Raw genomic sequence first — 25,949 nt, forward strand, 5'->3', positions numbered from 1 at the left:
GAACAGGGAAAAGTTCTCATGGTCTGTCATTGCTGTCAATCATCAGTACAAAAGAAGCCAGTCACCTTAGAGGAAGAGGTGGTGACTTTTTAGTACTCACCAAGTACCATGCAGAACATCCACTGCTAATGGACTCAACAGCAAACGGGAGGGGCTGTTGGAGTTTCCGAGGAAGAGAAACGAGAGGCAGGGATGGGGAGAGGCCTCTCCCCGGGAGGCTGCGGGGCCAAGTGGATGGCATTTGACAATTACCTAAAGGTATGGTAAAAATAGAGGGACTGGATTGGGAAGCTCTCGGACCCATTCTGACTCCTAGAATTCTGAACTTTTCTCCACTGGCTGCCTATTAACTAAGTTCTAGTCTGCAAAGAGTGCAGTTGTCTTGCATCTTTGACCAAAAAACAGTGGCTGAACCATGCAGAGCCACACTAAGCAGTGAGTGTTGTGGTTCTGTTCTGTTTTGTTCTGGGTGGCTCGGGTGTGGAAATCAGGCCCTGGGGCATGCTAACACAGCATCTGACTAACCAGCTACACTTGTTCTTTTGCTGAAAGTGATGGGAAGTCACTGAAGGATTTAGAGAGGAGCCGCCTCACTGGGCTGGGATTTCAAAAGCATCACTGAGAGAGGAGCAGAGATTATTGATTCTCTGAGAGTCTCTGAGCCGCTGCTCCTGGGGGACATCACGAGTGGCCCACAGTTACTCCCGTGCTTACTCCACAGTACTTCCCGCAGGCTTACAAAGGCCCTTGGCAGACATCACTGTTGGCATTTCAGAAAGGGAAAAAAAAAAAATTAGTGTCAGGGCTCAGAGCATTCTCAGAAATGTCTCTCTTTTCTCCTGGCTCCCCCATTCAACAAACAGCGTATAAATTGCTTAAAAGGAAGAGGTGGGGGACCCCCTCCCCACCTACCCTCAAGTCTTTCTGGCCTTGGCCTAGACTTGGGTCAGCTGTGGGTACAGCCAGGAGACAGAAAGTTTGAGGGGGGAGGTCAGGCAAGGTGATAACACAGTCTTGTTCTGCTGCCGAGGCTCACACAACGCAGTTGTGCCCTGTTTCAACCTGGCCAAGGGCCTGGTCAGAGGTAGAAGCTGCCAGAAGAGCCCGGAAACTGCTAGAAAGAAGTGAGTTGTGGCAGGATAACAGGAAGAAGGCTTTGGAAAAGCAGCTGAGTCACACCCTGGGAACCCCCAGTCATCTCCAGGGTGGCTCTTCTGTTGGCAGGTGCATCTTGAAGAACTGGTGCAAAGTTTTCAAAAGTCCACAGTTTCTCAATCTTCCTCTAGTAGCGGGCAGGCTCCCCCACCCCCACTCACGAGTCTGATGCTTCCGTCATTGATACAAGCTTAGTTCCTGTAAAGGGGATGGTTTGGGGGTGTGGGGAGTAGAGTAGGACCAGTATAAATAGGAAGTGTGAATCCTGGGAAAGAGGCTCTGTCTGGGCAGCTGGGCACCAGGAGCTGCTGAGCACTGGGAAGAGGCCACCCCTGTCCTACTCTGCTGCAGCCAGGATGGGTCTGAGGGTGGTTCAGACAGGTCTCTGGTCCAGCCAAGGGGGATTGGATCAAGTGGGGATTGTGGGTTTTCAGGTGGGAGGGCCCAGACACCCCACAGAGCCATTGCACAGGGTCCCAGCCTCCTGTCTCTGGGGTGGGGGAGACCAGCAGGGACAAAGCAGAGCCGGGGTGGGGGGGGGTGGGGATCGAGTGTGGAGGCTTATGGTAGGGCCTTGGTTGTCTGGGGAGGGGGCAGGAGGAAGGTTCAGATGTACTTGCAGGGAGTCTGACCCTGAATTTCCCTTCAGGCTTTGCGGTCCTGGTGCTGCTGCAGTGCTGTAAGTACCCCGCCACCACCCCACCCCTACCTTGTGTCCTAGCATTTGGTGAAGGTGTAGCACCCATGAGAAGGAGGTCTTGGGCCAGAGAACATTCTTGCAGTTTCTTCAGTGACCCCAAAGGCTTAGAACTATTTGCATTCGTTAAACCAAGGGGCTGGGGTTATGGATATGTACTATTTACTCTTCAATAGATTTGAATTTTTTCAAAACAACAAACTTTAAAAAGCTCACGTTCAGTGATTAGGAGACAGAGGGACCCACCACTGTCAGGGGCCCAGGGACCACGTGGACAAGCGATGCCCACTGTCTTCCATAACCAAGTGGCCAGAAAGGACATCATTTGCTGTAGGGATCATTAGAATGAGAGGACATTGTGATATTGTACACCAGTTTGGGGACCGCCCTTCTGGGTGGGTTACAATTAGGGACACTTCCATCTGGACAGAGAGAAGAGACAGTCAGAGCCCCTTTGGGATTAAAGACCTCATGGAGGGTCCTGGCAGGAAGGCCAGGGTGTCTTCTGACACTGGCTGTCTTGAGCCGGGTCCCTGCCCTCCCTCAAGGCCACTGCTTCCAGGAAGCCTGGACCTGCACTGCACAGGAGGCCCATTTCACCTTGACCTCCACGTGGCCTGTTTCTGCCTGCAGTGTGGTCTTGTGCTGCACTTGACCTGTTCCAAGTGCCTTCAAAACGGGCCTCGTTTTTATCACATAGGGAACCCCCCAGAGGCAGGGGCGTGCACCAGCTCTTTTATGTCAGAATTTTCATTCTACTCAGGATTCTGGCCCATTCCCCCCACCCATTCCCATGCCCCATTGGTGCTCAACTCTGAGCTCAACGGGAGTGTCTCTGGCTAAATCCCGGCCCAGGTCCCACCCTAGATTTCTCCTTCAGGCTTTGCATACAAACTGGTCTGCTACTACACGAACTGGTCCCAGTACCGGGAAGGTGACGGGAGCTGCTTCCCAGATGCCATTGGCCCCTCTCTCTGCACCCACATCATCTACAGCTTTGCCAACATAAGCAACAACGAGATTGACATCTTCGAATGGAACGATGAGACACTCTATGGCATGTTGAACGCACTCAAAATCAGGTTGGCCAGGGCAGGAGGAAGATGGGGGATTAGCCGGGCTGGCTCCAGGGTAGGGCTACTCTGCTCAAGAGAATGGTGAAGGCCCCCAGGACCACCTCTGGATGGAGAGCCAAGGGTCCTCAGCTTCAGTGAGCGGAGGTGTGAAGTGGGGTTGGGCAGTATTTGGGTGATGATGGGCAGACTGTAGCTCCCCTGGGAAAGGGGCCTTCTCTCTCTCCCCTAGGGGTGCCTATCCAGGGAGCTTGGAAAGTGCTTGTGACCCTACTTGGCCATTCTCTGGCTTCTCCATCAGGGGCAACGAGAAGGGACAGCATTATCTCAGAGTAATGGCCACCAAGTCTATGACCTCTAGCCTATAATCCCTGCATCTTGGGAGGCTGATGCAGGAGGATCACAAGTTCAAAGCCGGCCTCAGCAATTTAGCAAGGCCCTAAGCAACTCAGTGAGACCCTATCTCTAAATAATATTTTTAAATAGGACTGGGGATGTGGATCAGTGATTAAATGCCCCTGGGCTCAATCCCTGGTACCAAAAAACAAAACATAAAAGAATATTGAGTCTCAGGGGCAGGAGGTCATCAGAGGCCCAGTGCAGCCCCTCACTCAAAGATAGAGACACAGAGATCCTCAGTGTCACCAAGATTTCACTCCACACCATCATCCCTCCTCTTTGCCCCACAGAAACCCCAAACTGAAGACCCTTCTGTCTGTTGGAGGATGGAACTTTGGCTCTCAAAGGTAGGACCTACTACCGGAGCATGAGGAAGGGATGGGAGTGGGGAGGCCTGGCTCTCTCCACCCACTATGGGGGGAGGGTACAGTGGCCCCAGGCTGGTTAGGCAGAGAGGCCTAAATTGTTGTCAGGGACCTGCCTCATGTATAGCCAAGAAACCAGAGTCTAGAGAGAGGGACTTACCAGAAGTCACACGGCATGTTCACAGTATACCTCCTGGTTCCCTACCCATCCTCTTTTTATTACCTTTCTGACCTGAAAGCAAAGAACTTCTGGGGGCTACTGCCACGAGGCCTGGAAGGAACCTAATGCTCACGGGGTCAGGTACCCTTTCCCACCTCCGTCACATGTGACCCTCATGACAGCACCAGGAGGTATTATAATGATCCCATTTTATAGATGGGGAAACTGAGACTTGGGCTGTGCCCTGTCTGAAGTGGCTGGTGAGTAAGTGGCTTGGAAACCAGGGGCGCCTGGCTCTTTCTAATGCTGGAGGTACACACTGTCCCAGCCAGGCCCTCCTAGGGCTGTGTCAGTCCAGGCTCCCTGCTCCCCAGGCCCCAGGAGCCCCAGTAGAAACCCGGAGCACTTGACCTATTCATGCTGAGAACACGCGGTTGGGGGGGGGTGAATTTCGTTCCAGATTTTCGGAAATAGCCTCTAACGTGGAGAAGCGCCGCACTTTCATTAAGTCAGTGCCGCCATTTCTGCGGGAGCATGGCTTTGATGGGCTGGACATAGCCTGGCTGTCCCCCGGACGAAGAAACAAGCAGCTTCACACCACCCTAATCAAGGTCCTGGTCAGGTTGGCCGGGGGCGGGGGTGGTGGTGTCAGGGGTGGGTCCGTTCTGTCCACCACAGAGGATCTCCTGAGGACAGGCAGGGGGACTTCAGCCTCCTGGCTAGGATCCAAGGCCTCTGAGCCCTAGAACTCTTAGAGAATAAGCAAGACACTTTGTGACCCCAGTGGGAGGTGGGCGTGGGGTCCTAAGAGGCAGAAGGCCATGACTGAGCAGGGTCCCCATCCCTCACTGCCACTGTCAGTGAACATGGAGCATCCATTGTCCATGGTTCAGTCCCAAACGGATGCCCCCCACTACCCAGCATTCACTGCAGCCAGGGACACTCAGCTCCACCTGGGGCAGCCCAAGCATCTCCAGTTCCCAGGGGCAGAGCGATGGTCCACACCACCTGATCCTAGGATCTCACAGACCGGCTAAAACAAAGCACAGAGTGAAAGGCAAACACGCCTGCCAACCACATCACCCACTGTTCTGATGGTCCCCCCAGGACAGGCAGTGATGGAGTGTTGTTGGGTGGGCATGGGGTTTGAGGATGAGATTGGTCCAGTTTTTTTAGAAAAAAGATGGGTGGCCCCATGACAGGCCTCTTAGCCAGATAGGTGGTCCCAGCAGATAGGGAAGGTCCATGAGGTGCCGAGAGAACTTGGCGTCCCTCCACAAGTCTCCCCCTCCTGCCACCTGGGTCTCTTTCACTCACCCACCCATCTCCCATCCAGGAGTTGAAGGCCGAATTTGCAAAGGAAGCCCAGTCCGGAGCACAAGAGCTCCTGCTCAGCGCAGCTGTGTCCCCGGGGAAGATTGACATTGACAGCGGCTATGACATCAACCAGATATCCCAGTGAGTCTCCTGCCCAGCCAGCCCCCAGAGGCCTCTGCCCACACCACTCCTTCCTCTACCCTAGAATTCAATGAAGACCCAGGAGACCAGGCTTCTAGACCCAGTTCTTTCCAAATCTGGGTATGTGAACTTGAGCAAGTCACCTTCCCACCCTGTGCTTCAGTGTCCCCATCTGTCAAATGGAACATGAGTTCTGACCTTCTTTTTTCACTTGGCATGTTGCTAACCAGTTGAGAGCATTTCTCTAGGTGTATTTGGGAAAGGCAATAGGAAAAAATATACAAAGCCACCAACCATTACAGAGTATTTTCCCGTGGCCAGCAGAGCAGGGTGCTGGGCCTGGGGGAGGAGGCCCTGCAGCAGCAATACCCTGTGTTTCTAGAATGCTGGGAGTCTCCAGGTACCCCCGTGCCTGTGCACACAGGCGGCCCCCTTTCCTGTTGCCGCCCCTCCATCCTGTCCGCATAGGAAGCCTCGCATGATCTCTCCCCAGAGCCCAGGCAGGATAGTGGCCAACCCAGCAGGAAAGAAAAGTGACTCTCCAGCCACTTTTAGAATCTCCCTTAGAATCTTACAAGTGTAGACTTGGTGTCTCAAGTGATCACTTGGTGGGAAAGAGGTGGCTTTCAACAATTTGTCCCAAATTTCTGAAGCTCATATTCTTGTCATCCACTTACAGTTCCCTCACCAGCATGCCTGCAGGGGACTTCCTCCTCCCTCCAGGGCTCCTTGGGTGGGGCCATCCTTTGTCCCCACTCTTTCTTTCCCCACTGGGCTCTTTCCCTGCTTCACCCACGTGAGCCTGGCAGGAGAGCAGAGGCTGGGGTGAGATAGAGGCCAGCCATGTGCTGGGGCGGGAGGTAACAGAGAGGACTGTTCTGGCCCTGAGTACACTCCTGGGACCCTGAGCTCACACCTTGGCATGGCCCAGGGGAGGTGGGCCAGCAGCCAGGACAGTGGTCACCAGGAACTCCTGGGCTTTGGGTTAATGGTCTGTCTGTCAACTGCCTGCTTCCCCGATCACATCCTGCTGGGGCTTTGGATGTGAGGCCAAGAGGTTTTCTAATTTCCCACCTCACCCTCCATCCCCTTCCTTCTAGACACCTGGATTTCATTAGCACCCTGACCTACCATTTCCATGGAGCCTGGCGCGGGTCCACAGGACATCACAGCCCACTGTTTCGAGGCCAGAAGGATACCCGTTCTTACAGATACAGCAACACTGTGGGTACCCAGAAGGAGGGAGGGAGGGGGTCACAAAGTCCTGCCACCTGCCAGGGCTCACACACCAACCCCTCCAATCTTCAGTAGAATCCCACAAGGCAGGGGTTATAAGACCCATTTTATAGATGAGAACCCTGAGGCCCAAATCCTTCATCCTCATGGCTGTGGGGTGTACTGAGTGAAGGCAGGTGCAGAATAGAGAGAGGCTAGAGGCTAGGAGGTGGGTGTCTGTCTTCAAGTTGCCATTTGCTAGCTGTGCAGTCTGAGCCAGGCACCTGATTTCTGCATCTGTCAAATAATAATGATCCCTTCCTATGTGTAAAGGGAGCTTTTCAAGAATGGAACTTTAAAATTCGTTTTAAACTGACATGATCAGTTCCCAGAGGAATGGGGAATCCCAGACGCACCGTGCCACTGCAACCTTGCCTGTCGCAGTGCAGTGTTCATTGTAACCCTTTCAGATCCCCGCACCACCAGCCCAGCTAACTGCTCCTCCTGTCCCCGGCTCTATCCCCACCCAGGACTATGCTGTGGGGTACATGCTGAGGCAGGCCCCAGCCGACAAGCTGGTGATGAGCATTCCCATCTTTGGGAGGAGTTTCACTCTGTCCTCTTCCGAGACGGGTGTTGGAGCCCCCATCTCAGGGCCGGGAATACCAGGCCGATTCACCAAGGAAGAAGGGTTCCTCGCCTACTATGAGGTAATAGAATTGGGGGAGAAGCTAAGATTGTCCCAAAGCTATCTACAGCCATGGGGGAGGGGGGTCCTTCCACCCCACCCCCACTTTTTCTCTCATTTGGGAATAAAATCAGATCCAGCTGACCTCACATCCCTGAGGAGGAGGAAGAGACAAGTCAGGCCTGTTGCTACCAAAGTCTCCAGCAGGCATGAGTCTGCACCACCAACCCCTGGAACATTCCTTTGGCTACAGAGCTGGGGTCTTCCTTCCAGCCCAGCAAAGTGCAATGGCTAAGAGGCAGGGTCTCCAGTCTAGCATCTGATGTTCTTGTGGCCAGGGGCTAGTACTCGGTGTCCACCCACGCCTTCTCAAATCCCTGTTTCAGATGGAGAAGGCAAACGGTGGCACATGCTTATAATACCAGCTACTTGGGAGGCTGAGGCAGGAGGATGGCAAGTTCAAGGCCAGCCTGGGCAATGGGCACAAACTTGTCTCAAAATAAAATAAAAAGAGATGGGGATGTGGCCCAGTGCTAGGGTACCCTTGGGTTCAATCTCCAAAAAATAAAAAGATGGAGGAGCCAATCAGAATCCCTTAAAGCCCTCAGGCTATGGCAGCTGAACTGGGGGGACATTTGCATCTGTTTTACATAAATTTGCATGAAGCCTACAGCTTGAAAAGCCCCTGAGAATGAGGCTGCAAGATGAAATGAGGGGCTGACAGAGACTTGGGGAGTGACTTCTCCTGGTGTCCTGCAAAGTCTCCCTGTTCTACCCATGTCCTATTCTCTGCTCAGATCTGTGAATTCCTCCACGGAGCCACAGTCCATAGAATTCCCAGCCAGCTGGTTCCCTACGCCACCAAGGGCAACCAATGGGTGGGATACGATGACCAGGAGAGCGTCAGAAGCAAGGTAAGTTCACCGGGCCACCCCCCAGGACAAAGAGGGAGGGGGGACCTGCTCCAAGCAGCCAGAGTCAGCCTCCTGCCCTGAGGTCTGGGCTGCTGGTGGGGGGGTCAGTCTCAGGTACCTGGTATCCCCTCCTCTGGGAATAGCATTTCCCCCATACGCACTCTGCCCTGGAGAACCCAACCCTTCCCCCTCTGGACCTCCCTCCCCAGGTGCAGTACCTGAAACAGAAGCAACTGGCAGGTGCCGCGGTGTGGGCCCTGGATTTGGATGATTTCCGGGGCTCCTTCTGTGGCCAGAATCTACCCTTCCCTCTCATCAATGCCATCAAGGATGCACTCTCAGCCGCTTAGCCCTGTCTTTCTGTATACTGTGGGGTCCAAGGACGCCCCACACCCTCTGACTCCAGCTGGCCGGGAGCCTGAGCACCTGTACTGCTGATCTCCCATCTGAGCCTCCGTCTTCTTCCCCACAGCCTGCGCCAAGGGCAACACCAGAGATGGGGCTGTGGGGTCAGTGAGGGTCTAGGAACCAGCACAATGTCAGACCCAGTATCAATTCATACCTGCTGATGAATAAAACTGCTCATAGACCCCCAAGCCTGGCACAGGGGAATTCTTCAACTTGCTTACCCCCGACCCTCCTAATGAAAGGACACCATTTTGGCAAGCTCTAGCACCAAGTAGCCAAACATCCTAAGAGTCAGTTACCATACTAATTATACCCTCTGCAAAGCTCAATTTGAAACCTTCGTTTAGGAACATAATCCATAATCGTATCTCCTATGCCATTTCCCTTTCCTAATCCCACAGCTGCTCAGTAAAGTACAAGAGCTTAGCGGTGCATCGCACTTGCTTGGTCTGTCTTGGTGGCACCTTGGACCATCGCGCTCACTTCCCCCTATCTTTTCTGGATTCCTCTCCCTGAGGCTTGGGAGCCCTGAGTTTGCAGAGATGAAGCTACCACGTCCTCACCACCAGGATGCAGGAAACCCCAGCGGAAGGTAGCTTCCTTAGATTCTCCTGCCTTGGACTTCACCCAAGCGTGGCTGATGGCTTTTCAGATATGAAAGCCATTGCCATCCAGACTTCCAAATTAAGTTTCTGTTGAAAGAAACCATTTTTGTTTCCTGAAGACTAGCAGACACCAGGAAGGAATGCTTTTAATCCCAGCTTTTCATCTCTCCTGGCTCCCGGGAAGGTGGTAGGAGCCCATCATAGGATGGGGTTGGAGAGCCCTGAACCCTAGACCCTCAGTGCCAGAAGGAAACACACATGTCCTCTCATGTACCTTCCCTGCCTTCCAGGGCAGGAGCCTCTCTCTGCAGGGCTTTGAAGGATGGCCTTTAGCCTCTGACATTCTCAGTGACCTGCATGTCAGTAACCCAGGGGCACTGCTGGGCTGAAAGCCGTGTCTGTCCAAAGGATGACCTTGTCTGTAGCCCAGGGTCCTTGCAGTCCCTCCTCTCACACTCATCCCTTGACCTCTGCCTAGCTGGTCTGGGGCCGTGGTGCCAGTGGAGGCTGAGGGAATCAGATACCCAAAAGAGCAGCCAGTTTCCCATGCTTTACGAGGGGGAGATGCCCTCACCAGCCTTCTGTGAATTTCCAGGGCCCTGGAATGACTTTATCCAAAGAGAGTCCAGATACATCCTCCAAAACTAAAGAGAATTTATTCATGGATTTCCTCATGTTTGGATTATCTGTGACTTGGGATAATCACGAGTTGGCCTGATGGTTTGTGACTCTGATTTCAGGTGTAGGGAAGAAAATACTTATCTGTGGCCCTGAAATCCGAACCAAGCAGAGCAGGGCAGATGCAGCTGATTCCAAGGTCACAGCTCTGCTAAAGGCAAAGAACTTGGCCAGAGCCTTAGGGGGTACCTAGCATTTCAGGGCTGGCCAGTGGCCAAGCATTCCCTCAACCCTGCCACTGCTTGCCCTGTCACACAAAGGTATTTGAAACCCCAGGGCTGAGGGGCTCTCTGGGCAGCCACACAGCAGCCCCAAGGGCAACCCTCCCCCCAGCTTGGGACGGCTCGGCAGGGCTGACTCAGGGTCCTGCAGGGTTAGTCACATTCGCTTATAGCTGCACAGTCAGAGGCCAAGGATGGAGATCGGGTCTCTAGGGCCTGCTCCCTGCCCAGAAGGACACTGAATCAACTGGCAGAGGACATGAGCACCCAGACAGGACTGCATCCAAGGCACCCTGGGTTCTCCACTTCCACTCCCCACAAGGACAGCCAGGGCTGAGAGGCGGCCACATTCTAATGTCCCCTGTTCTGAGGAAGGGGTACAGTCTGCATGTTGATGAGGGCCCTCAAAAAATAACATGCTTGCTTATTTTTAAATTGTGGGATACATCATACACAGTAAACAGTGTATAAATGTATTTGTTTAATTTACAGTCACTATGCATGAAAACTATGAAAACTCCCGTAACCACTACCAAGGGCAGGAAATGAAACCTTGATGGCACCCCAGGACCTTCCCAATCACATGCAACCCTGACCCACTCCCTAGACTTCCATGCTAACTGTGTTCTGCGTTCCTGCATGCTTTACCACCTATGGGTGCACCTTGAAGAAGTAGCTTGGTGTGGCCTGTGTTTGGATTTAGAGCATTTGAGATGGCCCCATTTCTGTGTGCCTGGCTCCCTTCCTCACCATTAGGTCTGTGAGAGCAGCCATGGTGTTGTCTGAGACTGAAGTTTGTTCATTTTATTCCGGATTTTGCTTTTGAATTGCATAAATGTTCTCCAGTGGTTTATCTGTCCCACTGCTGAAGGAGAGCTGTCCCCCACCCCCACCCCAGATTTGGGCTAGTACAAGTAATACTGCTGTGAACATTCTCATCCGGGCCTCCCTGGCCTCCCGGGTGAGTGTTTCCAGGAGTGGAACATCAGGGTCACTGAGCAGGCGCTTTGTTCATATCTCCAGGTTCTGTGTCACTCTTCCCAAAGTTGCTCCCAACTATCCCACCTGCAGCAATGGAAGTCACTATTTCCCGCTCCTGCACACGGCATTTAAATTATTACCAACATTTTATTCAGTGAGTGACTAGGAATTGGGCCATACCTTCATCATTTCCCACACTGGGCAGGTCCATGCCCACGTCCTGTTCTGAGAGGCTGGAAGTTTCGGAGATGCCCTCCAGAAGGGTTCCTTTGAGTCTGCCCACAACTTCATCCCACACCCAACTTGGTCATGGAAAACGGAAGCCCCAGGCAGGGAGGGAAGGCGGATCTGTATCAACCTCCCAGCAGAGACAGGAACTGAAGGGCTTAGTCCCTGCTACAGTTTGAATGCCTCCCCCAAAACTCACATTGAGATTCAACCGCCATTGTCACAGTATAAGTGGAGGGGTCTTTATGAGAGGTGGGGAGATCAGGCCACCAGGGCACTGCCCTCACCCATGGATTAATGTCATTATTGTGGGAGCAGGTTAGTTATCTCAAAATGGGTCCCTGATAAAAAGGATGGGTTCAGCCAAGTTCCTCTCACTGTCTCGCTTGCCCACCTGCCCCGTGATGACAGCATAAAGCCCCTCAACAATGTGGGTGCCATGCTCTTGGACTTCCCAGCCTGCAGAACTGTGAGCAGATAAACATCTATCCATAATTTACCCCTCTGTGATATTCTGTTAGAGCACAAGAAAATAGACAGGGACAGTTCTTCTTCCTGGAGTCCCAATGCTGGAGGACCTTCTCTGGCCAGCTCCGTCTTGAGCATCTCAACTCCCTGCCTAGGTAGGGCCCTGACCTCACATAGCACAAGGGAGAGTTCCCAGGGCAGAGAGGACCCCAGGGGCAAAGCCAGGAGTGAGTGCTCACCAGGGAGGCTGGAGCAGGCTGTCTGGGCCCCAGACCCCGGTCTGAAAAGACCTGCATCCAAGTGGCTCACGGAAGCCAGACTCCCAGAGCTGACCAGACTTCCTTCTCTAAACAGCAGCTGTCTCCCGTTGCCCCAAACCTGGGCACTGGTCCTAATGGTGTCCCAGCTCACCTATCTGTGCCTGCTCCTAGCCAAGCACTAGCACCCTGACTGTGAGGTCCAAACAGGGTGACGGCAAGGTAGTGCACTCCTCAAGGGGCCCCGTGGTTCTTCCCCCAGAGCTATTCCTGGACTGGGCACCTCCCCTCCCCACCCCCCACCCCCTGCCTGACCTGACCCCACAGCTGGGAATCGTTGGCTGGGGGCGGGGCAGCCCCTGGCTATATAAGCCTGGTCCTAGGTGTCCCAGACACCCTGGAGGCTCAGACCCTCCACTGCTGACCCCTGCACACCCCAGCCTCACCCTCTACAGCCCAACAATGACAGGAGAGGCCACCTCCGAGGCCACTGCCTCTGGTCCAGAGGAGACGGCATCTGAGTCTGTCAGTGTTCCCATCACAGAGCCTTCTGGAGAAGTGGCAGCATCGGAGTCCAAAGGAGAAGATCAGGCGGAGGAGCCCCAGGAGCCCCAGGAGCCCCAGGACCCTGCTTCTCAGGCACTGGCCCCCACAGCTCCCACGGTCACTAAGCCTGCACCCCCAAGCGAAGGTGAGCCGAGGCCGGGCAGGTGGAGGAGGGCAGCAGGTGTGCCGGGGGGCCTTATGGCCACGAACCTCTTCATCTCATCCTGGCTTCTCTTCAGATGTCCCCAGCGCACCGCTGCTGCTGACCGTGGAGGATGTGAGCAGCAGCTCCGTGACTGTGAGCTGGGAGCCCCCGGAGAAGCTGGGGAGGCTGGGGCTCCAGGGCTACGTGGTGGAGATCTGCAGAGAGGGAAGTAAGTGCTCAGCCCAGCGGACGCCCCACATGAGTGGCCAGGAGGGCAGCAGGGACACCTCCAGTCCCAGTCTGGGGGCATGGGAGGGAGGAGGACAGGTAGTAGTTTCCTTAACCCGCCCCCACTTCTAGCTGTACTGGGGCCCTCTGAAGGCAGAGGGATGGCAGGGACCTCAGGAGCCTCACCTTTCAGCTCCAAGGAGCCTCTGAATAACAGAACAGAGCACTGCTCTGGGGAGGAGAGAGGTGCCGTGCAGAGAGGGAGGTGATGAGGAGAAACAGAGAATGGGGAGTGTTGGGCTCCATTCCTGCTGCCTCCGTACCCCTCCACATCAGTCACCCTCATCTGGGCCTCTACTTCTGCCCCCACCTTGCTGTGTGACTTTGTAAAGGTGTCTACCCCTCACTGGGCTTCAGCAACCCCATCTCTGGTCACCATTCCAGTGGTCTAACCCTCCCCCGCTCCGTGTTTTTGATGCCACACTGGACATGAAGAATTCAGGAAAGTGGAGCAACTGGAAAATGAGCCCAGAGAGGGAGGTCAATGTCCCCAGACCACCATTGAGAAGGGACACCCCATTGAAAAGGGTGGCCCTGACCATGTCCCAAGATCTCACAGGTTCTCGGTTCCTCGCAGCCTCAGAGTGGGTCCCTGTGAACGCCCGGCCCATGATGGTGACCCAGCAGATCTTGCGGAACCTGGCTCTAGGAGACAAGTTCTTCCTGCGTGTGGCCGCAGTGAGCTCCGCGGGGGCTGGTCCACCTGCAGTGCTGGACCAGCCTGTCCACATCCAGGAGATCATAGGTAAACCTCACCTCTTGCTCCCCAGCCCCATCTAATGGAGGAAATGAAGCCATGGGCAGTGAGATCCACGAAGCCCTCTCCCCACCCCACACTCACATGCACAAGCCACGTGCTCCTGCCATCTTGACTTGAGAAAGTGCCGGGCTTCTTAGCTTCCAGTGGTCTCTGGGGGTGTCAAAGAAGTCACTTCCCTGAGTAGTCCAGCCCCAAAGCTTTGGGGAGAGGTTTCCTGATGTCCAGAAAGGAAAGCTCAGGTCCCTGGGTCACCTGTCTCAGAGTCCCAGTGCTAAGATACCACCTGATTTCCTTCTAGCCGATCTTAATCCCTCCAGTGGCCATGGAGGCTCAATTTCTGCCCATTTCCTAAGCCTGGGTTCCAGATCTCCCCCAAAGGTTCTGGAACAGAGAGAAAGCCTGCTGCCCCTGTTCTCCCAGAGCCCTAGTGGGCAGGGGAAGGGGGTCCACAAAAGGCCTGTGAGGGCTTCTCCATCCCCAAGGGGCAGTGCCTCACTAGGGACCTGAAGGCCAGCTGCTGTCCCCATTGCTAATATTTCTATTTGCAGGGTGCATTAGCCCAATCCTACCCTCACTACCCTCCCAGAGCTGATCATGTTTCAGTCTGTTAATGGCAATGAGTCATTTGGTCTGATCTCAGGTCCCTGGGGACAGAGCAGGGCCCCAGGGTGGAGAAACAGGCAGGCAAACAGGTGGCCTGAGGCCTTCTCCATCTTCCTTCTAGTTCTTCCACCAGGCGGACAGTGGTTCCTGGTGGAGGCTGAAAGCAGAACTCCACCCTTCTAGACCAGGCATTCAGAAGGAAAGGGTATCAAGGCCACAGGACGGGTCAAGTTTGGATTCAAAGAAATAGAACCAGACTGTCATGGTTCACATATCCAAGCCAAGCAGATCCCAAGGGACCTAGGGACAATCTGGAGGTCACCCAACTGTTCAATGGTGCTCCCAGATACTGATGCCCACAGGAGGCCATTCATGCCCCACCAAGCTACAGGGGACATTCCCAGCCTTTGAGTCTGGATGAGACGTGGCCCTACGTGGCAACTACAGGATAGCTGTTTGACTCTAGCCCCGAGGTGCCAGGAAGTCCTCCTGCCTGGGGGAGTCCCGACCTTCCCCCAGGGCCCCAAGGAGGTCAGACTCAGAGGCCTCTGAGGCCTGGTGTCTCAGGAGCCAGCCAGACTCAGCCAGACTCAGACCTGCTTCTCCATTAAAATTCCACTGGCGGGAGAGGAGGGAATTTCCTGGAGAGAAAAGGAGGAGGAGAAGGCCACAAACAAGTAGGGGACAGCCAGGCTTCTTATGGGAGAGCAGGCTGGGGTGGGGACCCTGTCCAGGATCCTCAGCTGCTCAGCTGTCCTTCCTTGGCCACCTGGAGCTGCCAAGCATTCCTGACCTCCTGCAGCTGCCCCTAGAGCATTCCTCGCCTGCTGCTCCCAAGCCAAATGCCCGCTCAGCTAATCCTTGGAGACACAGTGTTCCTTCTGGCTGTCTCCTCCTTCTCTGCCACCCTTCATGCCACCGACCAACTGCTGCCACCTGTTTGCTGCTGAGGAGCCTCCGTCCCAGGCCCAGCACATGCACCCCCACCTCCACCCCAGGGACAAGGTTGTGGCAACTTCCCTTGGAATGTCCAGTGATTCCCTTGGTTGCACCTGATTAGAGGAAGGTTGGGAAGGTAGTTACAAGCCATAGCGGGGCAGAGGCAGGACTTCAGGAAGGACTTTCCAACCATGAGGTTTAAAGAGAGGGGCCACAAAGAGAGAAGGGATATACTTGCTGTGGCCTCATTTGAGCAGAGAAAGACCCTAGTCCCCCGGGTTGGGTCGAGAGGCCTAGGACCGAACAAGGAAGGGCTTCTCTGAAAATCCTAGGCTGTTGGGGGGTGCGGGATGCAGGGTGTGCAGGAAGAAGTACTGCCTTCTGTCCTGGGAGTATAGTCTGACAGGTGCAGCGCCTGCTCCCCTCCAGGGGGAGCCAGAGAGCCAGCAGGGCCCATCTGGAGATTTCGAATGCTTGGGCTGCAGGGCAAATCCCAGCCTGGCAGGGTCAAGGTGCCAAGAGAGTGCCTGGGATGCCTACCACTTCACACCATGGAGGCCCTGACCTCTCTGGAACCTCCCGGCTTTCAGCTCCCCAAGGGCCTTATAGGATTTGAGCCCCACGATCTCACGAGTAAGAGCTTTGCCTCTCCCACAAGGAAGCAGCCAGAACATACCCAGGAGCGCTGCTGTCTGGCCAGAGCCAGCTGTCCCCTATCCCTGTGTCAGAAGCCCCCATTCAGCTATCCCTCTGCTGTGCTAAGCCTAGACTCTTGCTTTCATGCAGAGCCCCCCAAGATCCGTGTCCCCCGCCACCTTCGGCAGACTTACATCCGCCAGGTGGGAGAGTCGATCAACCTTCAAATCCCCTTCCAGGTGGGTATGCCTCTACCTAGAGGGAGAGTCTGGGTGGAAACCAGAGTCCCAGCCAGGTCCACAGCAGAAGCCCAGGAAAAATCAGGATTCCCCCAAGGGCTCTGCCTAGGATCCACCAAGAAGGCCTCGTCCTTCCTTGATCACACACATGACTCAGTTGTGACCCCCAGCCTGTGGACTGGCAGGTGGATCCCCAGTGCAGCTGGACACCTGGAGGACAAGGCTGGGGCAGCACCTATGGCTCCAGCCCCTGCTGCCCCTCCTGAGAAGGACCAAGGGACAGGCTTCCAAGGACACAGCTCCAGATACTCTGGAGCTGGAGGGAGTGGGGGTGCCAGCCTGACCTGCACTCACCCTGAGGGCTCCCTCCCATCAGGGGAAGCCCAAGCCTCAGGCCTCATGGACACACAATGGCCAAGCCTTGGACGGCAAGCGGGTAAACGTGCGCAGCGGGGACCAGGATTCCATCCTCTTCATCCGCTCCGCCCAGCGCTCTGACTCAGGCCGCTATGAACTCACTGTGAGGCTGGAAGGTCTGGAGGCCAAGGCAGCCATCGACATCCTGGTGATTGGTAAGGGGCCAGGGGAGACAGGATTGGTCCTCAGGGACGTAGAAACATCCCCCGTGGAGCTGATGGCTGGTGGGGGCAGGCTGAGGAAGCACTGCAGGAACCAAAACTCGGGTGTGGGGACTTTGTGGCAGGCTCAGCCTCATGCTCACTCCCCTCCACTGTGGTCCTGCAGAGAAGCCTGGGCCCCCCAGCAGCATCAAGCTACTGGACGTGTGGGGTTGCAATGCTGCCCTTGAGTGGACACCACCCCAGGACACGGGCAACACAGAGCTCCTGGGCTACACGGTGCAGAAGGCAGACAAAAAGACGGGGGTGAGGCCTGCCGGGACAGAGTGGGGTGGGGAGGAAGTGCCTAAGGTGGCTGCAAAGGCCCATCCCACCAAGAGTCTCAGGATCAGTTTCAGTGCAGTGACTGTTGACTCCCTATGGCAGGACTCTTCCCCATTAAGACAGCAAGGAGGGCTGGCCCGGGCTGTCAGAGGCCTTTCAAACTCTGGAGCTGTTTCTGGAATCTTCATGGGCATATTAGTTACCTAGGAATCTTGCTAAGATGCAGATTCTGATTCAGTAGATCCTGGCTGGGACTGAATCCTGAAGTCCCCAGGTGATAATGAGGTTGCAATCACATCCAAAATAGAAAGGCTCTAGAATTCTCTGAGGTCCCAGAGAGCTCACTTGAGTGACCCAGGTGCCCCTTCTCCCACTTCAAAGTCCTTTGGGACCCAAAGCTGGATGGTTTCACCTCCCAGGGTTGGAGACATAGAATGAACCCCTCTGGGGAGGCAGCCACCGGGAGGGTGAGGACTAAGGTGAGGGGTGAGTGTGACGGGGCCGGGGTCCCCACAGCAATGGTTCACAGTGTTGGAGCACTACCACCCAACCACCTGCACCATCTCCCACCTCATCGTTGGCAACTCGTACTACTTCCGGGTCTTCTCAGAAAACCTGTGTGGCCTCAGCGACTCAGCCACCTCCACCAAGGAGCTCGCCCACATCCGGAAGGCGGGTAGGTTTGGTTCAGGCCCGAAACCAAGCCAGGGCCAGTAGCTCCTGCCCTGGACTCTTTCCCTGTCTCTCTCTACCTCTACCTCCGCGTCCCTGCATCCCTCCCTCTGGACTTCTCCTGGGTGCCTGTTTCCTGGAACATTCTCTGCCCTCCTTTGACTCTACCGCTGTGTGTGAGTGTGTGCATGAGTGTGTGTGCACACACAGAGTGGCTATAAAGTAAGGGATGTGGCTGATGGGCTTTAACAAACACATCAGAGCAAACCCATGCAAATGAGCAGTGCCCCTTGGGAGGCTGTGTACTTATTCTAAAGATGTGTGTGGCTGTGAACGTCACAGCAGCCATGAGGTCTCATGCACAGCGTCCCAAGGGACCTACCCTGAAGGGCAATATGTACGTGATTTGTAGACTCCAGCGAGTTCGTAAAAGCAGCAAACCCACCGCCCAACGAGAACGTCACACAGATGGATGAGATCACTACAGCATCTCCACAGGGCGCCTGGCCCTCTTGGGTCAAATGCTAAATCCCAGGCCCTTCTCCCTGTCACCCTCTATGTCCAAGGCCTTTTCCCCACCCAGGGTGTGTGTGGGCTCCAGAAGGCACAGTCTTTTTGATACCAGCCTGACCTGCACAAAATTAGGAGAAAGTTTCTGTTTTAAAAAGGAAAACTAATGAGGTCTCCAAAGACAGGAATGAAACACGGTAACTCCGTGTCACTGGTCTCCGCCTTCCGCTGAGATCTGCTCCCCTGCTCTGTGTTGCTGCCCACTCTTCTCTCTGCTTACCACCCCAACCCACCTGACTCCCTCTTGGCTTTCCTTGGCTTCTTTGACTTTTCTTCTCTAAGCTCCCACAAAAAAGCAAGGCTTCTCAAAAATCCTGGATAAAGTCAACCTTATGTATTCTCCTCAAATTCTGTAATCTCAAATTTTCCCTCGAACCCAGATATTGCTGCCAAACCTAAAGGGTTCATTGAGCGAGACTTCTCGGAAGCCCCCTCGTTCACCCAGCCCCTGGCTGACCACACCTCCACCCCCGGCTACAGCACTCAGCTCTTCTGCAGCGTCAGAGCATCGCCCAAGGTGAGGGGCCCGGGGCTGGTGGGACAGGGGGCAGTGTAGGGTTGGGAGATCCCAGCGTCTCCCCAGGGGCCTGAGAATGGCCCTTTGAGAGCATCCTTCCCAGCTCTCCTCTGATTATGCCACCCAGCCCAAGATCATCTGGATGAAAAACAAAATGAACATCCAGGGGGACCCCAAATATCGTGCCCTCTCTGAGCAAGGGGTCTGCACCCTGGAGATCAGGAAACCCAGCCCCTTTGATTCCGGGGTCTACACCTGCAAGGCCATCAACGTGCTGGGGGAGGCATCCGTGGATTGCCGGCTGGAAGTCAAAGGTAAGGGATTGCTCTCTGGGGACCACACCATGGATGGGACAATAGGAGACATTCCCTCTTTGGAGTTGGATTGGATGCCACTGAGAGCTGAAGATTAAAGCAGGAGAGAAGGAGACAGTGAGGATCAGATCAGGCCTTCTGAATGACCTTCCAAGGGGGAAGATGACCCAGTGGGGGGGAGCACGTGACCTTGAACCTCCATGTTCCCTCCTCTCCTCCCCTAAGCTCTAACCTGCAGGATCTCTTCTAGCCTCAGCCACACACTGAGGAGCAATGGAGGAGGCTGGTGTGAGGAGACAGGTAAAGGACTGGACCCACTCCCTCTGCTACCTCTGGGGACACGGGGTGGAGACAGGAGGGAAGGCAGAAGTCAGCTCTGGGAACAAATCTGCAGTCCCAGGCAGCTCTGATGCCTGCCCAGAGACATGCATCAGTGGTGCAGGGCGCTGTGATGCTGTGAGGCCAGCAAGGGGGTGATGCCGGTGGTCCGCTAGACAGGGGTCTAACCCTGGCTTTGAGCCACAAGCAGGGGCAGTCTCTTGGGGCTTGTCTCCTCAACATGAAAGTGGGGACAACAGCCCCCGCACTCTTTCCCCTGGTGTGTCTAAGGCTCTGGATAAGTAAGGAAATATCTAGAACTGTGATGGGCAGAGTTCAGCCCTGGAACAGGAGGGGGGGGCAGCCTAGGAAGGGACAAGGGGCTGCTTCCCCACCCCCCTCTGCAGCTCTGAAGCCCAGCTCTGCCTCCTACCACCGGGGCTCAGAAGTATGTTCTCTGCCAGGTCCTGCAGGCCTGAGGGGTCCGTCCCCCAGGTCCAAAATCTAGCTCAGCAGATACCAAATGACCTGCATTTCCATAGCAACAACTGATGGAACCGCCCCTACCTGATGACCTCCTGTCCCCGGAGGCTGGAGTTCAGAACTCAGGAGAGGGCCTGGCAGGCCCCAGGTCAGGCATTCTGGGCACCAGGGAGCCTGGAAGGAACAGAGACTGGAACACCCTGCAGAGTTGTACCCTGAGCAAGAAGCACTCAAATAAAGGTGTGTGATGTTACAGTTTGTGGCCTCTGTGGCAGTGAGCGTCACCACGAAGGGGAGGCACTGTGTCCCCATGTGTGGGTGGATCCACCACCCTGAGGAAGGAGCCAGCAAGAAGGGTCTCAAAATGTCCCAGGGCATTTTCTGGACATGGGAATGGTCGGACCTTGTTTTGTGACTCAGGGCTTGCTATCCCAAGTATGTAACTATAGAAACAGACACACCTTCTCTGGAACCCTGCTTGCTCCCACATCCCCCACCGCTGTGTCTTTATTGCGAAGTCTGTCTTGTTTCCCCCAGGACAGTGGTGGGTGGTGCCAGCAGTGTGTTCTCCATGAGGGTTCACAGTTTTTTATTAGTCACCAGGGATATTTCAATGCCAGCAAGGCCCTCCCTGGAGGCCTCTCAGGACAGTGGCCCTCTCTGGCCTGTTCCAGCCTGCCACACCCCACCCCAGGAGTGCCCACAGTCAGCCCTGGGTCCCCCCAGATGCTTCTCACATCCTCCCTAGGCAGGCATAACGCTCCTAAGAGTGGTGTCTCTGGGGTTCTTCTCTTTATTGGGCCCAGAAGCAGCAGAGATGGTGTCACCTAGGAGGGTCCAGATCTTCATTAAGGACTGTTGGAGCTTGGCCACCCATGATGGGAAGTTACAATATCCAGGCTCCTTGGAAGCTTGGGGCAAGACCCTAGAGGGCTCAATGCTGCCACCTGGTGGCTGCCCATGGCTGGCACCTACCACACCACCCTCGGGGGCTCAGAGGCCCCATTGAGGGGCCAAAAGGACAGCCAGTGGGGAATAAACAAACTGGGAAATGACTTCTGGACCCCTCTTTCTGCCTCTTCCAAGTATAATCCTGGGTTTCCCAGGACAAAGAGAACAGGCACCCGGTGCCCAGCATGTCAGGCACAGAATCCTATTCCTGCTCCTGGCCACCTTCTCCTACAGTACAGGACAGAAAGCAGGCCAGGACACCCCCCCCCCCCCCCCCCGCCCCTTCTCTGCTTATCTCCATCTCAGAGGGGATTCTCTCCTATCCTCAAGCCTTGGTCCCAGGACATGCCACCAACCCTCTACACCAGTAGACTCCTCTGCTTCACTGAAGGAGCCAGAGCTTCCTCTCCCAGCCCCCAATGGCTCCTCCACAGTTGGCCCCTAGGACCTGCTCAGCTAGATGCCTCATGGGCTATCAGGCAGGGGGCGCTCAAGACACTTTTCTCTGGCCTCAGGGCACAAGATCCTTCCCTTGGGCTGCCCTCCCAAATCTCCGCCAGGACCCCTCGGTGCAGGGCGGCTAACTCCCTGTGGAGGGGCCCCCTGCTCCGTGGGCATCTCTTCAGACCCTCCCCACTGCCACAGCCCACAGCCCAGCTGGGGAAGGGCTCAGGAAGACCAGTGGGACAGCGGGGAGGTGAGGGCTGGTGGGACCCCATTGGGTATGGGTTGGTGGGAGCAGAAGGCAGAGCTAGTCATCAGCCTTGTCTTCAGGGAGGTCCTCGTCAGTGGGGGGCTCCGACTGGCAGCGGAAATGGTCGTTCCAGATCTTCAGGAAGGTGACCCGGAACTTCTGGATGCGGAAGGCATAGACGATGGGGTTCATGGCTGAGTTGCCGTGAGTAAGGAAGATGGCGACGTAGATGAGGATGCTGGGCTTGTGGCAGCTGGGGCAGAAGAGGGTGATGCAGTTCAGGATGTGCAGGGGCAGCCAGCTGAGGGCAAAGAGAAAGAGGATGAGGGCCAGCGACTTGGCGATCTTCAGCTCCTTCCCATAGTACTTCTGCGGGTCGCCGGAGGAGGCTGACACTTTCTTGCTGAGTTGCTTGCGGATCAGGTAGAAGACCTCCAGGTAGATGAGGACCATGAGGAGCAGCGGAGGCAGCACCCAGACGAAGAAGTTGAAGTAGACCATGTACTCCATGCTAATGACCTTCTCAAACTCGCACTTGATCACGGGCTCCCCCACACTGCCGTTGGCCACCCAGGCCCGCTCCACCTCCTGCAGGTTGTTCCAGCCGAACAAGGGTGTCAGGCCAACCACCAGGGAGAGAAGCCAGCAGCCAGCAATGGCCACTGCTGCCCTCCGTGGGGTCACCACCGTCTTGTACCTGTGGGAGAAGAGGGAAGGGTATGAGGAACTGCTTCCTAGCTGCCATGAAGATCCCTCTGAGACTCACCCAGCCCCTTGGGGGCGGCAGGGCGGGCTCCTACAGGAGGGTCCAGAGAAAGTAGAAAAGGATGGATCTTTTGCCCAAGGGCCGAGTCTTCAGTATCTAAAATTCAGGGCAAAGTTGGCAAGGCACTGGCTTGTTTCTCCTGCAGAAGGAGGGAATTATGATTAATGATCAAAAAAATAACAAAGGACCTCTTTTAGGAGTTCTAAGGGAATGACCCAATAAACAGGACCACTACAGATCATGATAGGAGCCTTAAAGGATACGAACAGGATGATGACAAGGGATAGTGCTTTCCAACCTTTCTCACCTTGTGACACACAGAGCATGTAAAACATCAGGATGATATGTGGAGACATGGTCCAGACGTGATGGCCTGTCCCCAACCCAATACTGAGGGTAGGGTTTGAATATCTTGGGGGCTCCCCACTTGCCTCTAAACCATCCCAACCAGCAGCCAGTCATCGTATCATCTGCCCACACACTGGCCTTGGAACAAGTGCCAAGGGCTGGGGCCCGCCCAGCTCTGTGCCGAGGCTGCCCGAGCAGCAGCAGCTTGCCCAGTTGTTATTTTCCAGTGCAGCATCTGAGAGGGATGGAGTGCCCTCCTAAGCACGTAAACAGCTCCTGAAATCTGGGGTAGGAGGGGGACCTCTGATTGTTTCTTTCTGTCCTGTGTCTATGGAATCTGCAGCTCTTGCCTTCTCAGGACGATTGCCCCCTCACCCTGGGCAATGATTCTTCTAGACCTCTTACAATGTGCTAAAGCCCTCCTGCTCTGTGCAGGCTATGGGGATGGGAAGGGGGACCATTAGGAGAGCAGGAGAAGCCAGATGCCTCCTCCCTGTCCCATCTAGAAAATAAACACTAAAAGGGACTGTTGGGACCTCATCTGATCTCTGCAGCATTCCAGTGGAGAAACTGAGGACCCTAGATGACTCCAACGGCTTTGCAGCACTGCCCCTTCCCTCTTCTGTGATCCTAGGATCCTTGTGTCCCCAAACCATTCAGGGGTCTTGGCTGATCAGTTCAATTGTGTTTAACTCTCTTGCAGTAAGGGAATCCCATTCCCTCCTCCTTGAATCCTCAGCAGAATGGCCAGGCCTGAGGCAGACGCTGGATCAGAAGTCCCAAATGTGTGGGCTTCTAGTCCACCCAAGTCTGCAGTGTGCTACCTCAATTCCTCCTTTGTACAATGAGACCTACTTCAGAGGGAGGGGATGGAATGAGATACTCCATGTGCAAATGTCTGTAAACATCTTGCCAATATCCTTAGCCTGAGTTCTTACCCCTCCAAGCTACTAGACAAACATGCACATGAAAAACTCCAGTGTCTCTAGATGCTCAGCAAGCCCAGCCTAAGGACTGCAAAACGTCTTACTCAGGCCTGGCTCCCGATGATCTCACTGTCCCCTGCATGTCCTTTCAGGGGCAGTGAAAGAAGTTCTAAGCATGAGTCTCTGAGCAAAGATCAAAGGAACAGGGATCATTCTGTGGGAAAAATTGTCTTGTCTGTCCCCCCCGGTAGAGTGTAGGGCCACATCCCCAGGGTGAGCCTTTGCAAGAGTGAGGCCAGAGGTGCTGTCCCGTTTACATCTATGGTTTACATCACGTTTATTGTTTATGCAGCCCTTTAACAGTCACGGCTCAGGTGAGCCCAGGAACCAGCCTGCCACGAGCCCAGCAGATAATGGATCCTGTGGAACAGATTAAAAGCTCCACTCACTCGGGGCTCCTGACTCCAAGCCCAGCTCTCCTCCAGGGTCCAGGCTGATTGTGGGTCATTTTGATCCATAAGATGGACAGATTCAGAATATTCCTTGCCTAAGAGGTTTAAAATGAGAACCACTGGACCCTGTTGAAGGTAGATACCACCGAGAGACAGAGGGTGGGCCCAGTGACCTCAATGATGACCTACTGAAAGAGGGGAGGAGTACCTGGACAGTGTCCCAGATTGGGGGAGGGAAGCGACCACTTCTGGCTGGAGAGCTGCACCCCCATCCCCCACCCTCCCCGACTGCTCAGAGCCCCCGGGGTTAAAGCTTTCCTGGGGCTCCTCCAGAACCAGGTCCCAGCCGACCCTGTGCACAGGGTATCAGTTCTCATCTGTTTTTCTTGCTATTTTCTCCTTGGTGGGAAAGGCTGAGCCCAGGACCTTGGCTTCAGTGGGGCAGGTTCTCATGGGGGCTGCCTCCCAGGATCTGGGGAGACACTCACCTCTCCTTACATGTGGGAAAGAGAAGCAGAAGCATCCATGAGGTGGGGGTGTGTGGAAGTGACTCCAATACTTGGGGATATCCCTTCCCAGTGAGGCCCAAGTCTTCCCCATCCCAGGTACTGTGCTAGGAACCAACCAGAGAGAGGGCCACCCCAGGAGGGCTCAATCTCAGACCATAGAGACAGGAAAACACCAAGTGGGCCAATCCTCAGGCCAGCAGGGCAGACAGCTCCTTAAAGCTATGACAGAAAGATACAGGTGTCTTCCTCGAGATGCAGAGTCCCACCATTACAAAATGTCCCTTTAGGGTAAGACTTGCCTTCTCCAGGCATATTTTAAAAAAGCAAGAGAACACCATAGGAAATTAGTGAGTATCTTCTTATTGGTGAGGGTAACATGAAAAGTTGGGTCCCTGGAGCAATAGGGTTGCAAAGACCCCAAGTAGGAAAAGGACCACTGAGGAAGGAAGTGGAAGGAAGCTTCCTGTTGAAACTCTCCATGATGAGATCTGTAGGTCTGTGTTTTAATGGGACAGGGCAGAAGTCACTGCTTCTTCCCTGAGCTCTGGCCAGGCTGCCATGAGAGGAGGGAGATTCTGAGGCTAAGTGATGGGGATGGGGGCTGCTGAAAGGCAATAGTCAGCTGGCAGGTATCAATAACATGCTGATGACAGAGAACGTTCCTTGCTGCCTTCCATATGCTGGGCGGGGACCATGTAGACACGATTTCACAGATTCTTCAGCACAGCCCAGAACAACAGCTGAGACTCAGAGGAATGGGGAAGTGTGTCCAAGGCTACTCCGTCGGGAAGAAGCAGAGATGGGATTTCTAAGACTGAGGCGTGTCCATGTCCAGGCAGCCAGCTCTGCCTCTCTGGAAGATGGAAGATGAGGGAGGTGTACACTGTGGAGGGAGCCATGGTGAGGGTGGGAAGGCAAACCCGGCCTGCTCCAGGGAACCTCCCGGACCAAGTAGTTCTGAGGATGCCACCATACCCTGCCCTGGAGCCTCCTCCTCCCCAAAGCCATCAGGCACACTTCCTGCCCAGGTGTTCAGCCACCTGTTCTATTCCCACTGGGGCAACCAGGCAGTTTGGGCTCTCTCCCTTTCAATCATTAAACTGATACTCCTTAAACACCTTTCAGGCCCAGGAACTCGGCGCTAGGGTTTGGGAATACAGAAGAGAACAGGTTCTAATAAAAGTACCATTCTGAAGGCAGAGAGACAGACAATAGACATGCAAACAGACGCACCAGAACATTCCAGAGTGAGAAGATCTATCAAGTGGCTCCACAAGGTACTGAGAGAGGGAGTGACAGGCAGAGTGGGCCGCCAACTTGGGCTGGGAGAGCCAGCCCTCCTCGCTGAGGAGAAGACAAGAACCGAGAGCTAAATGATCACCAGTGAGCAGCCGGGCAGAG

General features: G+C 54.9%; 3 protein-coding genes across 6 annotated transcripts in view; 2 read left to right on the forward strand and 1 right to left on the reverse strand.

Moving 5' to 3' along the window:
• Positions 1-1,422: 1,422 nt before the first annotated feature.
• Chi3l1 (chitinase 3 like 1) lies at positions 1,423-8,720 on the forward strand. 2 transcript variants are annotated; one of them, XM_027945565.2, is made up of 10 exons: positions 1,423-1,536; positions 1,805-1,834; positions 2,733-2,934; positions 3,615-3,671; positions 4,310-4,460; positions 5,186-5,307; positions 6,408-6,531; positions 7,053-7,232; positions 7,597-7,674; positions 8,008-8,095. In XM_027945565.2, exons 1-9 carry the CDS (start codon positions 1,512-1,514, stop codon positions 7,627-7,629), a joined length of 924 nt encoding a protein of 307 aa, XP_027801366.2. In that variant the 5' UTR covers positions 1,423-1,511; the 3' UTR covers positions 7,630-7,674; positions 8,008-8,095. The 2 variants fall into 2 exon arrangements, with proteins under 2 accessions (XP_027801366.2, XP_027801365.2); XM_027945564.2 differs by lacking the exon at positions 7,597-7,674 and adding an exon at positions 8,334-8,720 and having other exon boundaries at positions 1,424-1,536; positions 8,008-8,124.
• Positions 8,721-12,412: 3,692 nt separating this feature from the next.
• Mybph (myosin binding protein H) lies at positions 12,413-20,107 on the forward strand. The gene is made up of 11 exons (XM_071600167.1): positions 12,413-12,661; positions 12,756-12,890; positions 13,527-13,694; positions 16,038-16,126; positions 16,503-16,698; positions 16,871-17,010; positions 17,545-17,704; positions 18,651-18,787; positions 18,915-19,101; positions 19,352-19,401; positions 19,884-20,107. The coding sequence occupies exons 1-10, from the start codon at positions 12,433-12,435 to the stop codon at positions 19,366-19,368; spliced, it is 1,458 nt and encodes a 485-aa protein (XP_071456268.1). The 5' UTR covers positions 12,413-12,432; the 3' UTR covers positions 19,369-19,401; positions 19,884-20,107.
• Positions 20,108-20,474: 367 nt separating this feature from the next.
• Adora1 (adenosine A1 receptor) overlaps positions 20,475-25,949 on the reverse strand; it is a 31,862-nt gene continuing 26,387 nt past the window's right edge. For all 3 annotated transcript variants that reach the window (XM_071600165.1, XM_071600164.1, XM_071600163.1), the window contains exon 3: positions 20,475-22,244. In XM_071600165.1, the coding sequence (XP_071456266.1) occupies positions 21,605-22,244 (640 nt within the window). In that variant the 3' untranslated portion in view covers positions 20,475-21,604. The remainder of the gene's footprint in view (positions 22,245-25,949) is intronic.

Source organism: Marmota flaviventris, chromosome 12, assembly GCF_047511675.1.
Source record: "Marmota flaviventris isolate mMarFla1 chromosome 12, mMarFla1.hap1, whole genome shotgun sequence".
In the NCBI taxonomy this organism is placed as follows: domain Eukaryota; kingdom Metazoa; phylum Chordata; class Mammalia; order Rodentia; family Sciuridae; genus Marmota; species Marmota flaviventris.